Source organism: Megalobrama amblycephala, linkage group LG11 (assembly GCF_018812025.1).
Source record: "Megalobrama amblycephala isolate DHTTF-2021 linkage group LG11, ASM1881202v1, whole genome shotgun sequence".
Classification (NCBI taxonomy): domain Eukaryota; kingdom Metazoa; phylum Chordata; class Actinopteri; order Cypriniformes; family Xenocyprididae; genus Megalobrama; species Megalobrama amblycephala.
In genome coordinates, this window is record NC_063054.1 from 18,259,135 (window position 1) to 18,278,871 (window position 19,737).

Here is a 19,737-nt window from a genome sequence, read left to right on the forward strand (position 1 = left end):
ATTTATTGTGTTGGGTAAATTTTGTTCATTTGTGCTTTTTTATTCCCTGCAGTGGCTCAGGAGATGAGTCTTTGAGTCTGAAAAAAGTCAACAAAGTTAAAATAAACAAACCAAAGATTTTTTTGAGGTAATGTAATATTGTTAAAACAGATTTTATAAAATTGGTATCGAAAAAGGTATCGTTCAGGTATCGGTATCGAAGTCAAGGTATCGGTATCGTCTCGGTATCGAAAATTTTTGAACGATACCCAGCCCTAGGCTTGGGTGGGGACAGATAAGCCACAGTCAACAATTAAAGGCCTCACATAAGACTCTCCTTTTTATACACAACAGCTATAACTGTTGCTTACTGTATGCAAATTGTCAAAACATAGAAACGTCGCCAGCATTACAGACATAACAGGGCACATTTTATACACAAATACACATTCTCTTCAGGCAATACAACCTAGTTGTGTCCTAAATGACATACTATACACTATGTAGTCTACTAACTGGTGTATGAATTTTATAAGGTTATTTTCCAACATTCCAAACTACCCTAAAAAGGGTAGTAACCACGTTAAAAAATATTTAATGCAATTGACTGGCATTCATAAGCGATTTTAAAAAAGAGAGGCAGCGGCCCCGCCTCTCCGGTGACACCGGTATTACCGGTGTTGTCACATGTCGATTAACCGGTGGGAAAAATTATCACTGTCACATCCCTAAAGTGCACTTTTTTATTTGGAATTTTCAGTGGGAACACACTACTCACACTTTTTACAAAAAAATAAATACAAAATTGGGATGCACCTACTGTAATAATAAATGAATACAAAAAGAAACAATAACTGGGAGAGTACACATAGTACATATAATATTTCTAACGTTTGGGAGTGGCATGTAGATTTAGGTAATAGTGAAAAGGGCAGTGTTCTCACACATGTAATAGTTATAGTTTTTAGTGATCATCTCGGTAGTAATGATACATAACATTAAATATTAATCATCAGTTACACAATAAGAATGCTGTGCAAGAGGCTGGCAGTATAGATCAAGTTTAGTTGTCAGTTATTGTCTTCATGCAATAAGTCAGGAAATTACCAAGTGTGATCATGAAACTTCTCTATCTTTCAGAAACAAACAACAACAACAAAAAACAAACAATTGCGATTAATCGCATCTAACATAAAAGTTTGTATTTATGTGTGTGTGTACAATATATATATTATTAATATTTATACTACAGGGTTGTTGAATGCTTGAATCTGATCGGTTGACGATCGTTCGGTTCTAAGGTGTGCAATTATTTTCAGGGAAACGCATGGCTAAAGTAGTTCCAGACAGGTCTTGACCGCATTACAGTTCTATATCACTTCGCCATATGATTTCAGTTATTTCTAAAGGTCCTTACAGCCTACAACTGCAAAAGAACCAAAACCCACAACAACACTAACCAAGCAAATAAATATATTAAACAATCTTTGGTCACATGGAAAAAAAACGTGGCAACTAGCCACTTGGTGGCGCTATAACAAGAAAAAACATGAAAATGGCTGTAACTACTTAACCCTTAGTCCAACTGACTTGAAAATTGGCATGCAGTGCCTTTGTCCAAGGTGCCATGATTGTCTATGAGGTGACCCTGGTGTATCTCAAAAAACATGGCTGCCATCAGCCAATTAAGTTTGAGCACCTATTAGACAAGGTTAACGGAGGCCAATCGGAATGAAACTCGCTGGGCCTGTTTGACTCATGGCCCTACAGGCCTGTGAGAAATTGGAAAGAAATCGTCCAACGGGTGATTTTCATGTAGGTAAAGGATTGTATATCTTTGCCTCAAGGACTGCCGCTGTCCATCAAATCGTTCGTTAAATATTGGAGATTATTTTAACTAGTCCTAGGTTTTTGGCTCAACCTCAATAACTGTTAAAAAACTTTATAAACCACATATGTCCTATTGTAAATTGCCTATATTGGCTGTATATGGTCTATTCCATATACAATCGAGATGATTACAGGCTTGCTAATTAAAACATAATACCTTTTTCAAATGTGCTTAAAGGCCTTAAAGCACTTGAACCCCAACAATTGCTTGCAGCTATATTTCATATGCTTAATCTCTTTTTTCATACTCTCTTACTAATTACTAGCTCTAAAATTAAATTTTGGAATTAGCAACGAAGACGTGGGATGAGATACTTAAGAAATTAGTCTTACACACAAGTGCATTTTTAGGACAAAAATCTGACAAATGTCCTGAAATACATCATCTAAACAATGTTTTGAGGTGTGGTAAGACTTGGGTAAAGTTGGTTTTATATTCGCACATTCGGACATCCGTATTCAATAGCCTTGTTAATCAAACTACATTGGACATTCAGTGGACATTCACAATTAAATATGCCATTAAAGGTCCCGTTTTTCGTGGTTTTTTGAAGCTTTGATTGTGTTTATAGTGTGCAATATAGCATGTGTTCATGTTTCGCGTGTAAAAAAACAGTATTTTTCACATAATTTATACCGCTGTTTCCACTGTCATAAAAACAGGCTGATGACTTCCTTGTTCTATGAAGTCCCTCCTTCAGAAATACGTAACGAGTTCTGATTGTGCCAGCGGTTCCTGTGTTGTGATTGTGATTTGACAGCAACTTAGCGAACCTTGCCCGGAAAGGTCATGCCTCTTACCATAACGTGGAGATGCACGCGCTCAGTGTTATTGTAAACATGTCTTTAATTTTACCCTATCAATTTGAGCCGGAATCACACCCGGTGATTGGACTGCGGGATGAAAATAATAGCGTTTCGACGACATGGCGACAAACACACTCTACAAACGCAACTCTTGTGTATTCCTGTGGGCGGAGGTTAGTCAAAAAACTGTTTTAGTGACGTCATTAAAGAAGGAAGTAGAGGGATGTAGTCCAAACTGGCCGTTCGATGTAGGCGACTTCTGTTAAATAAAATATCTCGCTTGGCATTGAACTTTGAGCTTTAAAATTTTACAGATTTTATTTATACTCTAACAACAACATTACACACTAACTAAAGTTTGAAACATGGAATCACGAAGAACGGGACCTTTAAAACAATACTTGCCTATCGACTGTGAAAAATGTTGTAAGTTGACAATCGTTGGTTGTCAATATCATGTCGCTGCTTAAAATTCGCAAACATTAATTTATGGCACATTTATTGGAAAGTCTGAATTTATCAGAAGTCCGAATGTGCGAATATAAAACCAACTTTACCCAAGTTGTGGTAAGTAGTATAAGCGGAATAATTGACTCCGGGCCGTTGAATTATTGAAAAATAATGCACACCCGAGGTGTAATGGCATTATCACCTTGGGTGTGCATTATTTTTCTAATAATTCAATGGCCCATAATCAATTATTCCTTACATATATTATATATGTGTCTGTGTATTATGTACATATAATCTACACACACACACACATATATATATAATCACGATTAATAGATTTGACAGCACTAAAATATTATTAATAATAATACAAATGACAGAAATATCCAGGAAGCTACAGCCTGGAGGTTAGCCCATATTAAAGTATTATAGTTTTACAAAGACAAACATATAGCAATTATGATATTTTAGCGAAAACTATGGTTACCATGGTTACCGAAAAACGCAAGGTAAAGTAAGGGGATCTAGCCTTGCAGTCAGTAGGTTTAGGATAAAACTGTCTCATAAAAGTCTGTCATTGTTTACTCGCCCTAATGTTAGACAGGATGCTAGAGACTGACAGCGTCGCTCACTATTCTATTCTCTGGTGACTGAAGATGTCATTCTGCCTGACATCTCATTTTGTTTTTCACAAACAATGAGATTCATACGCGTTTATAACAGCATAAGGGGGAGTAAATATGACAGATTTTCATTTTTGGGTGAACTAACGTTATCTGCATATGCCATCGCGTCGCATATGTAATAGAGACGATACTTCACGTTACCTGACCGGTTATGCCTGTAATGATGGCCACTTTCCTCTTCGTCTTGCTGCCTCCGTTCACATCACCACTGGCCGACGCTGCTGTGCACTGAGCCATTGTCTGGAGCTTTTTTCGATTCGGACGGAATCTATGGGGTTTGGATCCACTTTGTGCGATCGGATATTATGTACGGATGCAGACACATCCGAAACTCCAGCGGCTTGAGCGACACATCAGAAACCTGCACTCAGCAGCCAATCACAGACGAGAGCGCCAGTGACGTGCGCACCACAGAACAAAGAGGAGACAAATACTGTAGGCTCAGTGTGTACATCTATCACAGCGCCCACTAAAGGACTCGATGTTCAGGAGGAATTAAACAAACAACTTTTTACTTTCTCTCGTCGTAATAATAATAACAATACGATAACAAATATTAATAAGTAAAATAAATTATAAATATTTTTTTCCTAGGCCTAAATAGCTGCTGAAAAAAACAGCCTAAGCAGCTTTGCTATTCCGTTGGCTAGTTTTCAGCACTAAAGTAAAAGGAGGATTCACATACTTCCTTATTGACTGCGTCATAGCCGTAGATCTAGGTTTTAAATTTTGGATATTTCATATGTGTGATTAAAAATTATATTAACAAATTCAAGTGAAATGGGGAACACAGCACAATACATATAAAAGACGAAGAGGAAGGAATGAACAAAATAATCAAATGTTTTTTATATATATTTTAATTTAGTTAATATTTAAAGTTCTAAGGCCCATACACCCCATAAGTCACTTACAACAATATGCAAGAACTAATATATGAAAGTATTGAAATGTTTTTATTTGTCCTGTTAGTTTGAGCTATTATATTTCAGCCTTTCTCAATCCAGTCCCTCACATATACAGAAAGTGAAATCTAACACATAAAAATAAATAAATCTTTTCTTGTTTATGTCTTTTCAAACACATCAAAATACATTTTTTTAGTTTTCACTGTCATCTAAAACACTACTTTGTTAGCCATCAGTTGATGTACAGTAAAGTTTATATTCCATTTACTATACTGTGAAAGCTTTTCAAGTAAACATCAGACATTATCTTTATATATAGAACCACACAAAACACACAATACATCTGTAGGTAGTGTTCTGTTTTTTTTTTTTTTTCATTTGCCTTCATGGAAGGTGAGATGTTTACTACAAAGAGAGGGAGTGAACAAGACCATATTGTTGCCTCTAACAGCCAGTCTTGGATCCAGTTTCCCAGTCTCAAATTTCAAGCTTAAAAACGTCACCAAAAGAAAAACAGATGTGAACAATTCGTTTTGTACAATACATTTGCCCTAGAGGAAACCCTCTAAATGACATTATATAATACAATGTGGTAAGCGAGAGGTGTATTTGGGACATGGCTAGTTGTATCAGATAACAGTAGGTACATGCACACGGACAAACAAACTCCAAGCTCTGTCACTTAGACCTCCTGAAAGGCAGAAAAGACGTAACATTCAAAAATCATAGATCATTTGCAGGATTTTGACATTAAGGGTTCTAGACTTTCAAGTGTAAAATACAGTACAGTAGTCCCAGTGTGAATTTCAGTCAAAACCAAATTCTAATGCCTTCACAAATATCACATGAATGAAATGTTATCATAAACCAGTGACGTATAGAATATTACCGTGATAAGACTCAATACATTTGTGCGTATAGAGTATGAATGATGATTTCTCTTTTGCACTCTCAGCCATAAACATACTTCCTCCAATCCTGGCCTTTTATAAAGTGCACATGCGAGACAAAATCACTGTAGTATTAACTGTCTGGAGTATTTTTTTAATAAGACAACAGCCAAAAGACAGTTAAAAGAAGAAGGAGTAGTATTTTTAATGTGTTGTATGATGTTTTAGCTTGAGGTTGAGGTAAGCAGGTAACATAGATTGTACAGTACGGTATGTGACTGTAATATTAAACAGATGTGTAGTTGTTCAGGTACAACAGTATTGGTCCAGTTTGTCACCACGGCACCAGGAGAGCCAATGATCACTTCTGCAGAAAACATTAAAAGTAATGTTATCCACAAGTGAAGTTAATCATTCAATGACGTACAAAGTGCAATCAATTGAGTATTATCATTTATTGTTATTGGGTAATTGTTAAAGTCACAATGAAAAGGAAGTAGCAACAGATTTTTTTTTTCCTAACCCTATGCATGGATTTTCTATGTGGTTTGGCCATTCGTCCACACGCAAACACAATATCCAGTCACTGAAACCAAACATTTTTGAAAACTCCTGCCAGGGTGAAGATTTTTAGAAACTCAAGTTACAGTGTTGTTGTGTAGATGGTGAAACCGGAGATTTTGGCTTGTGACATCGGTAATGACCTTTTTTCCAGGCTTCTGATTGGCCGACATGGCTTTACGGTTAGGGTTATATCGCCACCTCTTGTTTTGGCATGCTCTCGACAGCGCTTCATAGTGTATTTTTGCGTTGTGGACTAGGCCTGTGAGTGTTTGTGTGCATCTCTTACCTGTTTAGCCCTCTGGAGGAGGGGCATGTGAAGAGTGACACTTGTTTTTCTGTGAGGGAAACACGTTCATTAATTACCTTCATTTACATTAATTCACTAATGCACTAATTTAGCCACAAACTCAAAGCTGTAATTAACCTTATGGTGAAGACGGAAGTGAAGCGCTCGGTCTGAAAGCCATGGGTGTTTCAGGGACTGGGATGCACTCATTCTCCAGCTGTGCAAAAAAAGAAATGTGCATCAAAACACAAACATACTGATAAACAGCCAGATTTTTGTCAGATTTAGCCAATTTCTGGGGACACAAACCTTTTGCTCTTCACAAGCAGGCGTGTGATGAAGTCTTTGGCCTCCTCAGAGATGTCGGCGAACTCTGCCTCTTCAAAACTCCACTGACATGCCAGGATGTTATTTAGCGTCTCATTATCATCCTCACCCAGGAACGGAGACAAGCCGCTGAGCCTAGAAACACAAACATAAGTACGTAAGTTTCACAAAAACTCTCTCTTTTTGTATAATTAATTTGTATAATTATGTATGATTATGATTATCATTGATGTCTACAGACTCACAGCATGTAAGTGATGACACCTAAACTCCACATATCGGTTGGGAATGAGACAAATTCATAGTTGATGACCTCAGGAGCCAGGAACTCAGGCGTACCAAAGTTCACCCTCAACTTTTCCCTGGGTTTATATCTGAAAGGAACATGAAGAACAAATCGATGTGAGAAAAACAGTCGATTCATGAAGACGGTCAGAAAGATACAAATACTAACCTCCTTGCAAGCCCAAAGTCGATTATCTTGACCTTGTTTGTTTCTCGACTGACACAGAGAATGTTTTCAGGCTATTGACACAGTAAAAATTTATTCAGACATTTAGTTCTTCTTATGCAGCTGTTTTAATTACATATTATTTAAAATAATGTGTTTGGTACCTTTAGATCAAGGTGTAATATGTACATCTTGTGCATATACTGAAGCCCTTCACTGATCTGCCTGATGAACAGCACCGTGTCCAACTCGGTCAGCTTATAGTTCTCATCTATGATCCGGTCAAACAGCTCTCCACCATCAACACTAGGGGGTGCACAATACATGTTTTGAAGTGATTCTTAAATATGCTAGGAGAAAGAAAGCATGAATGAGATTTAGTGAGAGAGGCTGTCTGTTTGTGGATGTAACTTACTACTCCATCACTAGAATGATTTCATGTCGAGATTCAAAGGCGGCGTAGAGCTGGATCAGATTGGCGTGATTCAACTGGTTCATCACTTCAATCTCACACTTTACTACCTCCTGACAACACAAACGTGTGTAAAATCATTACTATACAATTATAAATCTAAATCTAAAACTATTAAAATAATTTTTGTTAGTTGAAATAAAGCTGAAATAACATAAAATATAAATATTAACATTTATTAATAAATACTCATAAATATTAATAAATACTATAATAGTACATAAATTACTGACTCTGCACTATAATGACAGTTGTGGGCCACCAAGTGGTCCTTAGATCACTTAGATCAAGAATTAGTTCACTTCAGAATTAAATTTTCCTGATAATTTACTCACCCCCATGTCATCCAAGATGTTCATGTCTTTCTTTCTTCAGTCAAAAAGAAATTAAGGTTTTTGATGAAAACATTCCAGGATTTTTCTCCATATAGTGGACTTCAATGGGGTTCAACAGGTTGAAGGTCCAAATTGCAGTTTAAATGCAGCTTCAAAGAGCTCTACACGATCCCAGACGAGGAATAAGGGTCTTATCTAGCTGTCATTTTGTAAAAAAATTAAAATTTAAATACTTTTTAACTACAAAAGCACAAATCTTGTGATGTGCCACGCATGATGTAATCATGTTGGAAAGGTCACGCGTAAGATAAGGTGGAAGATAAAACCCTTTCGCTAGATAAGACCCTTATTCCTCATCTGGGATCATGTAGAGCCCTTTTGAAGCTGCATTTAAACTAAAATTTGGATCTTCAACCTGTTGAACCCCACTATATGGAGAAAAATCCTGGAATGTTTTCCTCAAAAACCTTAATTTATTTTCGACTAAAGAAAGAAAGATATAAAACATCTTGGATGACATGGGGGTGAGTAAATTATCAGGACATTTTAATTCTGAAGTGAACTGAAAATTTCGAGAATCACTACCTTGAAGTCACAGTACTAATGTCTTAAAATGGACACATTTACCTTCTCTTTCTGACTCCTGGCTTTGATGATCTTGGCTGCTAATATGAGGCCAGAAGATTTCTCGACACATTTGTGCACCATGCCAAAGCGTCCTCTATTACAATCAAAATGAGACAATAATAATAATAATAAAAAACATCAATTTAAAGGATTAGTCCACTTTTAAATACACTTTTCCTGATAAATTTACTCACCCCCATATCATCCAAGATGTTCATGTCTTTCTTTCGTCAGTCGAAAAGAAATGGAGGTTTTTGAGGAAAACATTCCAGGATTATTCTCCTTACAGTGGATTTCAATGGCTACCAACAGATTGAAGGTCAAAATTACAGTTTCAGTGCAGCTTCAAGGGCTTTGAACGATACCAGACGAGGAATAAGGGTCTTATCTAGCGAATCGATCGGTCATTTTCGAAAAAAATACAACCGTTTATGCTTTATAAACAAAATATCGCTTTGAACGTACTTTCCGCTTCCGCATTCTTCATAACGCTTACGCTGAATGTTCTACGCCTTCCCTATTCTACTTACAGAACGAACGCGGCGCGAGTTTCGTTTTTTTCCGTAACTTGAATAGGGAAGGCGTAGGACATTCAGCGTAAGCGTTATGAAGAATGCGGAAGCGGAAAGTACATTCAAGGCGATATTTTGTTTATAAAGCATAAACGGTTGTATTTTTTTTCGAAAATGACTGATCGATTCGCTAGATAAGACCCTTATTACTCATCTGGTATCGTTTAAAGCCCTTGAAGCTGCACTGAAACTGTAATTTTGACCTTCAACCTGTTGGTAGCCATTGAAATCCACTGTAAGGAGAATAATCCTGAAATGTTTTCCTCAAAAACCTTCATTTCTTTTCGACTGACGAAAGAAAGACATGAACATCTTGGATGACATGGGGGTGAGTAAATTTATCAGGAGAAGTGTATTTAAAAGTGGACTAATCCTTTAATTCACGAACCCAATCCATTTCAAATGTCTAAATTCCCACATTCTTTGTAAGACTGCAGAGGAAATTCACTTTAATCTCCTGGCTCTAGCTATTTACTTTCACTAAAGTCTAAAAATATGTTGCACGTCTCACTCTCTTAACGTTTTTCCTTCCCACACACACACACACACATCTGTCTGTCACTTTCATGCCCTTGTGTATCGTATGTCCTGTAAACTCTTAAAATGCTTAGGAATCTTATGCCATGGGTTTAATATCACAGGCATCCTGCTTTAAAAATTCCTAACAATGCTAACAAACCTAACATAATATGATGTAATATTAATATCATCTCTACTCACCCTCCGAGAACTTCCTCTTTATTGATAGTGTAGTAGCTGGTAATCTGGTGGGTTTTGGGTGCCACTAGACGGTGCTCAAATGGTGCAGGTGGTGGAGGGGAAGAATCTGTGGAAAAGTTTAGAATATGTAACTACAAAAGGGAAATCTATTTACATTATTCTCAGACCTACACCAAATTTCTTACCAATGACATATTCGTCGATTGACTCTGACTCTGCATCTTTCCTCTCCTCTTCTGTCCCCTCCTCTGGTCTCTCTGGTCCCGCCTCTGCAGCTTCAAGTCCTGCCTCCTCTTCCTCCTTTAATTCCTTATCCTCTTCCTCTGACGCCTCCTCCACTCGGCTTTTTTTAAGGTCATCTGTCAGCGTCTCGTCAGCAACATGCCTCTTAGTGCTGACAGTTGTTTCCAGATTCTCCTCAGAGCTACATGATATAATATAATATGCAGTTTTCAAAATTGATAATAATAAGAAATGTTTCTTGAGCAGCAAATCAGCATATTAGAATGATTTCTGAAGGATCATGTGACACTGAAGACTAATGATGCTGAAAATTTTAGCGTCCCATGAATAAATTTTACAATATATTAATGTAGCAAACAAAAACTTTTTTTTTAATTGTAATAACATTTCACAATATTTCTGTTTTACTGTATTTTTTTTGATCAAATAAATGCAGCCTTGACAAGCATAAGAGACTTTTTTTTCAAAAACATGAACAAATTTTAAAACTTTTAAATGGATGTTTATCAATTTACACTGAATCAACATAATGTTATTTATTTTAAGCAAATTATTTGTTTTGTAATATTCAAATATTACAACACATTATAATATTATAATAGACCCTTTTCACGGACTGTGATGATGCGTTTTAATGGTAATCAATATCGCAAAGTTTTTTATAATTTAATTTTTTTTTTTTTTTTAAACATATGTACATTCATAACACTATACTTAGTATTACATTACCTTTGCATCAAATTACAAAAAACGAGTTAACACTGCTGTGAGGGTGTTTCTAATACAGTGGCTATGGGAGTAAAGGTAAAAAATGACATTCCTTTGCTATTTGAGCAAATGGAAACACAAAACATATATTTAATGTATTCTCTCATTCACCGCTATAGAATTTTACCCAACTATGACGAATTCCTCTTCTGAGAAACTCGGAAATGTGAAAAGGGTCTATTTTGCAGGGTTTAATACTTCTGCTCTTTATCTAAAAGTCATTTACTGAACAAAATATAAAAAACATAATATATATATATATATATGGATGAACCTGTCTGGTGTGACTGTAATGCTTTCATCGGTCTGGCCAGATGAATTTGGAGCAGCTAGTTGGCTCCCCTCTGATAACCAAATCGCCTCCTCTTTCTTTGAACTCTCCTCTTCCTCCTTTTTATCCTCTTCTTTTATCTGCAATAATTCAGCATCAATTTCCTGCTCTCTTGCCTCGTCTTCCACTGCAGCCTGTTGTTTGTCATCCTTTCTTTCCTTATGGCTCTCTCCTTTTTGCTCCTCTTCAATAAGATCCAGATGCGCAGCTGTGCTGGCCGCTGTCTCTGTTGTGCATTGAGAAAGCTGATTGTTCTGTTGATTGAGCTTTTGCACTTCTTCAAAACCAGCCTGAACTAAGTCTGGAAGGGGAGGGGAGGGGGGAGGGGGATTAGAACATACAAAAGATGAAAATAATGGAAGAAAATAGTGACCCAAAATAGCACAGAATCTTACACATTTCTTTATTTTTTTGTCAAACGCTTCTTTGTTTTAAATCTAAAAAAAATTCTAAAACTTTAAGTTTACTTCCAGATTCAAATTTTATTTTAAAGGTGCCCTAGAATTAAAAATTGAATTTACCTTGGCATAGTTAAATAACAAGAGTTCAGTACATGGAAATGACATACAGTGAGTCTCAAACTCCATTGTTTCCTCCTTCTTATATAAATCTCATTTGTTTAAAAGACCTCCGAAGAAAAGGCGAATCTCAACATAACACCGACTGTTACGTAACAGTCGGGATCATTAATATGTACGCCCCCAATATTTGCATATGCCAGCTCATGTTCAAGGCATTACACAAGGGCTGGAAGTCTGGATCTGTGCACAGCTGAATCATCAGACTAGTAAGCAAGCAAGAACAACAGCGAAAAATGGCAGATGGAGCAATAATAACTGACATGATCCATGATAACATGATATTTTTAGTGATATTTGTAAATTGTCTTTCTAAATGTTTCATTAGCATATTGCTAATGTACTGTTAAATGTGGTTAAAGTTACCATCGTTTATTACTGTATTCACGGAGACAAGAGTCGTCGTTATTTTCATTATTAAACACAATTGCAGTCTGTATAATTCATAAACACAACTTCATTCTTTATAAATCTCTCCAACAGTGTAGCATTAGCCACGGATCACAGCCTCAAATTCATTCAGAATCAAATGTAAACATCCAAATAAATACAATACTCACATAATCCGGCGCATGCATGCAGTATGCATGACGAACACGTTGGAAAAGATCCATTTTGAGGGTTATATTAGCTGTGTGAACTTTGTTTATGCACTGTTTAAGGCAAGCGCGAGCTCCGTGGGCGGGGAGCGTGAGCATTTAAAGGGGCCGCAACATGAATCTGCGCATTTCTAATGATGCCCCAAAATAAGCAGTTAAAAAAATGAATAAAAAAATCTATGGGCTATTTTGAGCTGAAACTTCACAGACAAATTCAGGGGACACCTTAGACTTATATTACATCTTGTGAAAAAACGTTCGATGGCACCTTTAAATCCTAGATTGTCAATATGATTTTTGGCTTTTGAATCCCACTGTGTGTTTTTTCTCACCTGATGCATCAAGTGGTTTCTTTTTCTTCTGGGTTTTTAACCCTTTTGAGTACACTTTAGATTTCTCCTTCCCATCCTTTTCTCTAAACTAGAGAGAGAAAGAGACAACAGGAGAGAAAGAAATAAGACAGTCTTTACATAAGTTTAAGTCTATGGTCACGAGTGAAGTGTCATAGATATTCTGAAAAAACACCTGTGCTATTTTGAACCACAATGTTAAATTGATAATCATACAGAGTCCAACCATTGTAAATAACAATCATTTATTAACACACCTTTAAATAAAAGCACCTGCTTTCAAGCTATTCAATGACGCATTTTCATTCAAATGCTCTGAGCTGCTAACGTGCAATGAACCTGATATTTCATTCTGATCACACACAATCATCTGCTGTGACTGTCCTTGAGCTGAAACTGAGAATCACTCATCATGTCATCAGTCAATCTGTTTTATAAATGGCTCAAGCCAATGACAAGGACAATGAACCTGGTAACTCATGTTCTAGAAAATCCCCTGTTGGAATTGCAGTTAGACACAGAAAAAAGAACATTATGTATATATGCATCCAAGCTTTTTGAACATTTATTTCACATAAAAGATGACAAACTTCACACAACATAAAAAGCAAATGTGTAAAATTCTTAAGTTAAACATACAGTGAAAAAAGGCATACAAATATTTCTTTTGTTGTAGTTGTCCACTTTTTAATCCACTCATATGGTCAGCTGCTTCGTAAACTTTACTAACCAATTTATGTTTGTATATTGAAAAATTCTGTTTTTGTTAGTTTGGCTTATTCAATTTTACTTTTTGATATAGTTCAACTTTATTGGCAGGACAATTACGGGCATATTGTCGTTCTGAACACCGCTTTCAACCCCAGGTAAAGGAACACTTGTAATTTAGAAGCGGTGTTAGCCAGGTTTACTCCGGAGTAGGGTTAGCACTGCTTTTGCGAATAAGAACCTTAACCCAGAGTTTAGGAAAGTACTATGTGAAACGTCAGTTTATTAATACCCAGGAGTAATTGTTAACCCCGGGTAAATTATAAACAGTGTGAAACGTGATGCAAGATAACCTAGGATTCAGTTTACCTAAGGGTTTAGAATGACCCAGGGTTAACTATTTCAAATGTGAAAAGCCCTTTAGAGAATAGTATTGCCAAAGCATTTTAAGGTTAAGTGTGTATAAAATATTAATTCTTTTACTAGTTTATGAGTGTTTTCCTCTGTACTTCAGGAATGTAAATATAAATATAAGTGCTTTTAAACGTTTTAAACACTAAATTGGTGCATAAAACATTTAAACTCACCCTGCTGCTGGATTTTGAGTGTGTGTTTTTCAAGAGGTCGGCCAATCTCGAGTGTTTCAACACTTCAGCAATGAAACTGATAACCTGTTGAATGCTGCTGACCACTCGCTCCAAAGAATCAAGTCGCTGATCCTGTTGTTCCTCCTTCTCTCGAACACTTTCTATGACAATACGCACGTCACACAACATCTGCTCAACACTTCGTCCACCTGTAGCTGTTCCTTGATCTTGACCGATGGCATCCAGTCTTCTCAGAGACGCTTCCTGCAAGGCGAGGAGTTTGTCCATCTTACCACTCAGATCATTGACTTGTCCTTCAATATGTACGAGAGAAGAAGATGAGGAGGGTTTTGATGAAGGCTGATCAGAAAGTGGTGAAGATAGACGTTTGTTTGAGGTAGAAAGTGAAGCTTTTCTCGCTGTGGGTCTTCCGCATCGTTTCTGAGCATGGAGTGGTTTGGGGTCATAAACCCGAGCAAGAGACTTCACAAGATTAGAGCTCATAATGAAACACGTTAACACAACAGGTTAAAACAAACAGAAGTACTTGTTTTCACGTCTACTTGACAATGCTTTCGAAACCTACAGATCATTAGCTCCCCTTCTCATTCACTCTTGTTATCCATCTGTCTGGTGTCTCTAGCTTCAAAACCAATGCTTTTTATAGAAGTAATCGTGCTTCTTCCTATTGGCCGGTGTGCAAGTGGTCAGTGTTATCATCTAGAGGAGGGGCTTCTGTGTATGATTAGAGTGTGAATCCTAGAGCCAGGTGTGAAGACACTGAAACCAGAGTGGGTGCGAGAATAGAGCTCGATGGACTCAAAGAGTGACGTATCAACACCACTGACAGAACTTTTCAATGTAGTGACTGTTAAACCAGTAGATTTCCCCTGATTGACTGACAATCAACACCTCAGATAAAGGGTCTGTGTCCGTATGTTATGTCCGTAACCCAATGTCCGGAACACCAATGAGCCAAGCGAAAGTGTTTGATTGAACAAGAGCAGGTGTGCACGTCTACTGAAGAACTGGGACAGAATAGCTGTTGAGACACTGCAATGGCTCAGAGGTCTGTTTTCAATGTGGTTCCACTATCTCATTGTTTTGAGAAGCTCTATAAAGATATTGAATTTGAACTGAGAAAAAATGCTAATAACATGACAGATAAGATTGTGCACATTACAGTACCTTACAGCCAGTCTTTTAAAAGGAAAGAAAATTTGTTGACAGAAATCCCAGAAATGTTTGCCACAATGTTTGTTCTTGTCATGCAACTGCAATATCAGGGAAAATTATAACTGTGATTTGATTTCCAGTGATGTAAAACGTCATAGAAATTACTTTAGTCTTGACATGTCAATTTCTAGTGCATATTCATGTTATGTATTACTTATTCTGTTTTTAAGTTATGTTCAGCTCAATATATTTAACAGACAAGCAATTACTACTTGTAGGTGTAATATTTATCAAATGTTTTTAGCCTTCATTTAAAGGTTCAATGTGTAAAATTTGCAATGTGAGAAACTATTGACAGATATGCAATATAATATACATAACTATGTTTTCAGTGGTACATAAAGACCTTACATCATGAACCATTATGTTTTTATAACCTTAGAATGAGCCATTTTTATCACATACACCGTGGGTCCCCCCTCCATGTCAAGTCGCCATTATGCGTCAGCATGTTTCTACAGCAGCCTTAAACGGACAAACACTCTGCTCACTCTTATTCTTCACAAATGTAATATCTAAAAAAAAATTTTAAATCCCACAGATTCCTGGAAAAATTAGTCTGTGGATTGTGTTGAAACTGTACATTCTTTATGTGTATTCTGTATTCTGTAATCTGTAAGCTCAACATGTACTTTACGTATAAACTTGTATTTTCCTTTAAAGGAACACTCCACTTTTTTTGAAAATAGCCTCATTTTCCAACTCCCCTAGAGTTAAACAGTTGAGTTTTACCGTTTTCGAATCCATTCAGCTGATCTCCGGGTCTGGCGGTACCACTTTTAGCATAGCTTAGCATAGTTCATTGAATCTGATTAGACCGTTAGCATCTCGCTCAAAAATGACCAAAGAGTTTTGATATTTTTCCTATTTAAAACCTGACTCTTCTGTAGTTACATCGTGTACCAAGACCGACGGAAAATGAAAAGTTGCAATTTTCTAGGCCGATATGGCTAGGAACTATACTCTCATTCCGGCGTAATAATTAAGGAACTTTGCTGCCGTACCATGGGTGCAGCAGGCGCAATGATATTACGCACTAAAAGTGGTACCGCCAGACCCAGAGATTGGCTGAATGGATTTGAAAACGGTAAAACTCAACTGTTTAACTCTGGGAGAGTTGGAAAATGATCCTTTAAAATAATTCTCCAGCTCACATAACATATGCAAGACCTTTTCTGCAATCTTGCTAATCTTTCATCATTTCAGAAGTGAACTGGCCTATAGTTGCTAACCTTTTCACATCACCTTCCTGTATGCAAAATACAAGAATTTGACATCCAACATCCATTCTTTTAGGAATGCGAATTTAATAAAGAACAAGCTAAATTCCCAGACACACACAAGTCAAGAGAATGACAGTAAGCGGAGGCAATCCTCAAACACACACAAACAGGTGCTACAGTATACTTTTACCATACACAGATAGATATAGTCCCGCTAAACAGCCTTTTCACACGCTACACTGAAACTCGATAGCTTGTATATATTATCAAAACAGCTAAGCGGGGGGAAATATAACATTTAATACAATAATCTTATTTTAGACTGGATCGTTATGCGTCACACTGTATGTGATAGGCCACCTCATTAAAAGTGAGCACTTGATTGCTTGGAGCAGTAATGGTTTGTTTTCTGATTGGCTGATGTATTAATAGCCGCTGAACATTCAGTAATCTCAGGAGGATTGGTGGCACCTTTGGAATGGGAACTTGATAATGTGAAGTGAGCTCCACCATTCTGACAACAAGAGCTTATAAAAAGAGACTAAGTGCTCACATTCCTTTGTGTGTTGGGGTGTGTTTGTATTCCAGACTGTGTGTATTTGTGATTTGATTACAAAACCATCTAGCCTCACATGGAAACGAAATGATGAATGTTCATATCAGAATGTTTTTTGGAATAGAGATGCATAAAACACATGGGTTCAATCGGTGAGGACAGAGAGACTGTCACTCATTCATGACCTTTAACCACTGGCACTCTAAATGAACAAAAGCTTTTCCACAAATATCAAAGTCAAAGGTTTGGAATAATTATGATATTTAAATGTTTTTGAAAGAAGTATATGTACACTAAGGCTGCATTTATTTGATTATAAACACAGTAAAAACAGTTTTACTTTAAACTACAGCTAATATTTTTGTGAAATGTTATACATGTATATGTATACATTTTAAAATTACGGAAGATGATTAGGGCCAAGCAATAATAAAAAAATAAAACCATCTCGAGATTAAAGTTGTTAAATTTCGAGAAAAAAGTAGAGATAAAATGTTGATAATAAAGTCATTAAATTACGAGAAAAAACTCGTTAAATTTTGAGAAAAAAGTCAAGATAAAATGTTGAGAATAAAGTCGTTAAATTACGAGAAAAAAAACTTGTTAAATTAACTTGTCAACATTTTATCTCGACTTTTTTCTTGAAATTTAACGATTTTTTTCTCGTAATTTAATGACTTTATTCTCAACATTTTATCTCGACTTTTTTCTCGAAATTTAATGACATTTTTCTCATAATTTAGCGAGTTTATTCTCGTAATTTAACGACTTTTTTCTTGTAATTTAATGAGTTTATTCTCAACATTTTATCTCGACTTTTTTCTCGAAATTTAACAACTTTAATCTCGAGATGGTTTTATTTTTTATTATTGCTTGGCCCTAATCCTCTTCCATATAAAATAACTGTTTTCCATTTTAATATTTTAATATGGCAAAGCTGAATTTTCGGCAGCCATTTCTCCAGTCTTCAGTGTCACATGATCTTTCAGTAATCATTTTAAAATGCTGATTTGGTGCTCAGTGGTTCTTATTATCAATGTTTTTGCTGCAATTTTTGTTTAAACTGTTCAACATTGGTAATAATAAGAAGTGTTTCTTGAGCATCAAATCAATATATCAGAATGATTTCTAAAGGATCATGTGACACTGAAGACTGGAGTAATGATGCTGAATATTCAGCTTTCCCATCACATGAATATATTACATTTTAAAATGTATTAAAAAAAAATAAAAAACAAAAAACAAATCTTTGATCAAATAAATGCAGCTTTGGTCAAACTATAAGAGACTTCTTTCAAAAACATAAAAAAATCTTAATTATTCCAAACTTTTTTCCACCAGTTGTGTATATAGCACTCATGTTTCCTTCATGTCTTGGAAAGAGGCTGGTAAGCAAACATAGAAAGTTAACAAGATGGAATAGAATGTAATGGCATTTCATGTGTTACATAATGGGGGAATATGATATGACGGCCCTGAAGAGATGATCACAAGATGGGCATAGAGCCGGGATTATATTGGGTGTAGAATATGTGTAGAATGACAAACAAAGGACACACAGAGAGACATAATTTGTACTTTAGCAGCTGCAGACTGATTGTATAAACTCTCTGACAGTCACAGCAGATGTCACATAACTTCAGTGCTATACAAAAAATGGTGTAAAGACATCAGAAAAATCACAATCAGATCTTATCACATATGTATTTCAATATATTCTATATACTAGATATATAAATAAACTGATATTCTTAAAAATTATAATCCAACTCATGTATACTTTAAAAACAAAACAAAATACTACAAACTCCTTCAGGTTTAATGCTAAGATTATTAGCAAAACGTTTCTTGTATGTACATTTTTCACTAAATTGTAAAATAAAAATATAAATATTTGATTCAGTGACATTTCTTTCTATTGATTTTTAAATGTCAAAATTCTTGACAGTTGATCTAATCCACCACAAGGGGGCAGACAGTATATACAGTATAACATACTGTATGCCAGAAATATACTTTGTTGGAACCTAATAGAAACATTAAGGATGCATATGAAATGTCAATTCACAGTTTTAAAAAATGTAACTTAATATCAGCAGTGTTTTTCTGTCCTGACAACCCTGCCCTAGAAAAAAACAGTCTGAAGTTGATGACAGCCCATAAAGTCAGACTGCTGCTGAATACCTCTTTAACTACCTGAAGAGACTGAGTGTCAATCACCTCTTTAATGCCTCAAAACTAATCCCCTTATAAATGTGTTAGATGTGTCATGTTGGCGCAAGCAAGTGGAAATGTGTCCACTGGCCAGAGAATCTGCATTTGTGAGTGTGAGAGAGAACAAATGTACAGATGCACCAGTAACTGTACACCAACACTTCACTCCTTAACTGAAATCAGAGAAGTTTAAAACTGATTTGTGTGTGCATATATGTGCACATGTAGTATCCACAAGAGTGAGTTACTGTCTCATTGTCAACGTATGCATATATAGAAAGAGCATGCGCAGGAGGCTATTTCAGGGTGGGAGGTAACAAAATGCCCCCCATCCCCTGATGGATTCCATACTCTCTCTCCTCCCTCCCTTTCCCTTC

General features: G+C 36.2%; 2 protein-coding genes across 5 annotated transcripts in view; both read right to left on the bottom strand.

Annotated features, from left to right (window-relative positions):
• Window positions 1–4,229, bottom strand: part of gmds (GDP-mannose 4,6-dehydratase) — a 97,226-nt gene extending 92,997 nt beyond the window's left edge. Inside the window, exon 1 of one of the 2 annotated variants that reach the window (XM_048206483.1) lies at window positions 3,957–4,229. In XM_048206483.1, the coding sequence (XP_048062440.1) occupies window positions 3,957–4,052 (96 nt within the window). In that variant the 5' untranslated portion in view covers window positions 4,053–4,229. The remainder of the gene's footprint in view (window positions 1–3,956) is intronic. The other variant, XM_048206485.1, reaches the window with a different exon arrangement.
• Window positions 4,230–4,657: 428 nt separating this feature from the next.
• The window catches only part of mylk4b (myosin light chain kinase family, member 4b), a 29,425-nt gene continuing 14,345 nt past the window's right edge, over window positions 4,658–19,737 (bottom strand). For 2 of the 3 annotated variants that reach the window (XM_048206481.1, XM_048206480.1), the window contains 13 exons: window positions 12,819–12,906; window positions 11,253–11,610; window positions 10,153–10,391; window positions 9,968–10,073; window positions 8,676–8,769; window positions 7,657–7,766; window positions 7,406–7,547; window positions 7,245–7,315; window positions 7,036–7,164; window positions 6,773–6,925; window positions 6,602–6,680; window positions 6,464–6,512; window positions 4,658–5,980 (listed from right to left, as the gene is read on the bottom strand). In XM_048206481.1, the coding sequence (XP_048062438.1) occupies window positions 6,468–6,512; window positions 6,602–6,680; window positions 6,773–6,925; window positions 7,036–7,164; window positions 7,245–7,315; window positions 7,406–7,547; window positions 7,657–7,766; window positions 8,676–8,769; window positions 9,968–10,073; window positions 10,153–10,391; window positions 11,253–11,610; window positions 12,819–12,906 (1,614 nt within the window). In that variant the 3' untranslated portion in view covers window positions 4,658–5,980; window positions 6,464–6,467. Of the gene's footprint in view, window positions 5,981–6,463; window positions 6,513–6,601; window positions 6,681–6,772; window positions 6,926–7,035; window positions 7,165–7,244; window positions 7,316–7,405; window positions 7,548–7,656; window positions 7,767–8,675; window positions 8,770–9,967; window positions 10,074–10,152; window positions 10,392–11,252; window positions 11,611–12,818; window positions 12,907–14,131; window positions 16,086–19,737 lie in introns of those variants that run through there. The other variant, XM_048206479.1, reaches the window with a different exon arrangement.